At 38.4% G+C, this 1,548-nt stretch overlaps 1 protein-coding gene across 1 annotated transcript; it reads right to left on the bottom strand.

The window, feature by feature from the left end:
- Nucleotides 1-624: 624 nt before the first annotated feature.
- LOC114040547 (olfactory receptor 10AG1-like) lies at nt 625-1,548 on the bottom strand. Its single transcript, XM_027858663.1, has one exon. It carries the CDS (start codon nt 1,546-1,548, stop codon nt 625-627), a length of 924 nt encoding a protein of 307 aa, XP_027714464.1.

The raw sequence follows: 1,548 nt of genomic DNA, 5'->3' as shown, positions 1-1,548 counted from the left end.
GCAGAAAGAGAGCAGTTTTAAATGAAATCATACAGTATACAGTGATTTACACTAAAGTACATACTTAATCTAATAAAACAATCCAATACCACTATGATGAAGAAAAAAATAAATTTTTAAAGCTTCAGGATTCTTGAATTTACCCTTACAAGCAAATTAATCTTTCCATTTTTTTCTATATCTGTTTCTGTTTCTATTATTTTTGTTTGATCTGTTTCTCTAACTCGTTGTCATTCCTTGCCTTTGCCTGCAAATCTGCCTGCTCTCTTCCTCTCTCTCCCTCTCTCTCCCTCTCTCTCTCTCTCTCTCTCTCTCTCTCTCTCTCTCTCTCCATTTTCCAGAACATAGCAAGTGATATTTTTAAAAGAACTTAAATTTATGCATTCCTAAGAAGCTTATAGAAAGCATAGTATGATTGAACTAAGAATGTTTATTGATTTTAGTCATCATTTAAATAAGAGCAAATTGTTCAACATAAGAGGCAATAGAACGTCTTGGGGGTTCTCATTTGAGTGCATTTTCAGTGCATTGGAAAAATAAGAAAATTTGCATTTTTGCAGGAATTGTGGAATGAAAGAAGAGAAAATCATTGTTTACATACTTAACCCTGCTTCATGACTTGATTCATTTAGGAAGTAGTTTTCTCAGAGCAGCAATAACATCCTTATTTCTCAGGCTGTATATCAAGGGATTGAACATTGGGGTCACAGTGGTGTAGAAAAGAGCAAACACTTTGACTGATCCTGCTGAGTGACCGGATTTGGGCTGGAAATACACAATACTTCCAGACCCATAGAATAAGCCCACAACCATGAGGTGGGAGAAGCAGGTGGAGAAGGCTTTGGATCTCCCTGAGGTTGAAGACAATTTCAGGATGGTAGTAATGATTTTAACATATGATGCAAGTATCAACAGAAAAGGAGTTAGGATGAATAGCTGAGCAACAACATGGACAGAGATTTCTATCTTATATGTGTCCCCACAGGCCAATTTGAATAAAGGTGGGGCATCACAGAAGATATGGTTGATTTTGTTAGGACCACAGAAGTTCAGAGAAAAAATCTGATATGTCTGCTCTATCAATACTGGGACCCCAATCATCCAGGAAGCCACAACTAGTTGGACACATACCTTGTGATTCATGATGAGAGGATAGTAGAGAGGCTTACAGATGGCCACATAACGATCATAAGCCATCACAGCCAGGAGCAGGCACTCTGCCACTCCCAGAATAAAAAAGAAGCAAGTTTGTACAGCACAGGCTAGGAATGAAATAGTTCTCTTCTGGGTCCAGAGATCTGCCAGCATTCTGGGGAGAGTGACTGATGTGTAACAGATTTCCAAGAAGGAAAAGTTCTCAAGGAAAAAATACATTGGGGTTTTGAGACCTGAGTCAATCTTGATTAAGAAAATGAGGAGGCTATTTCCTATCAGTATACTTAGGTAGATGACTAAGAAAATCGCAAAGAGAATCCCTTGGAGTTTGGGAAGATCAGAAAATCCCAGGAGAATGAATTCCATCACAACTGTGAGGTTGTCCCCTGACAT

This window comes from Vombatus ursinus, unplaced genomic scaffold, assembly GCF_900497805.2.
Source record: "Vombatus ursinus unplaced genomic scaffold, bare-nosed wombat genome assembly UNPS02013527.1, whole genome shotgun sequence".
NCBI classification, from domain to species: domain Eukaryota; kingdom Metazoa; phylum Chordata; class Mammalia; order Diprotodontia; family Vombatidae; genus Vombatus; species Vombatus ursinus.
The sequence above is the reverse complement of the archived record's forward strand: the minus strand, read 5'-3'. Positions and strand labels throughout refer to the sequence as shown.

Bases quoted from the DNA above. Each gene is read 5' to 3' on its own strand.
- LOC114040547 (XM_027858663.1), bottom strand. From the start codon at position 1,548: ATGTCAGGGGACAACCTCACAGTTGTGATGGAATTCATTCTCCTGGGA.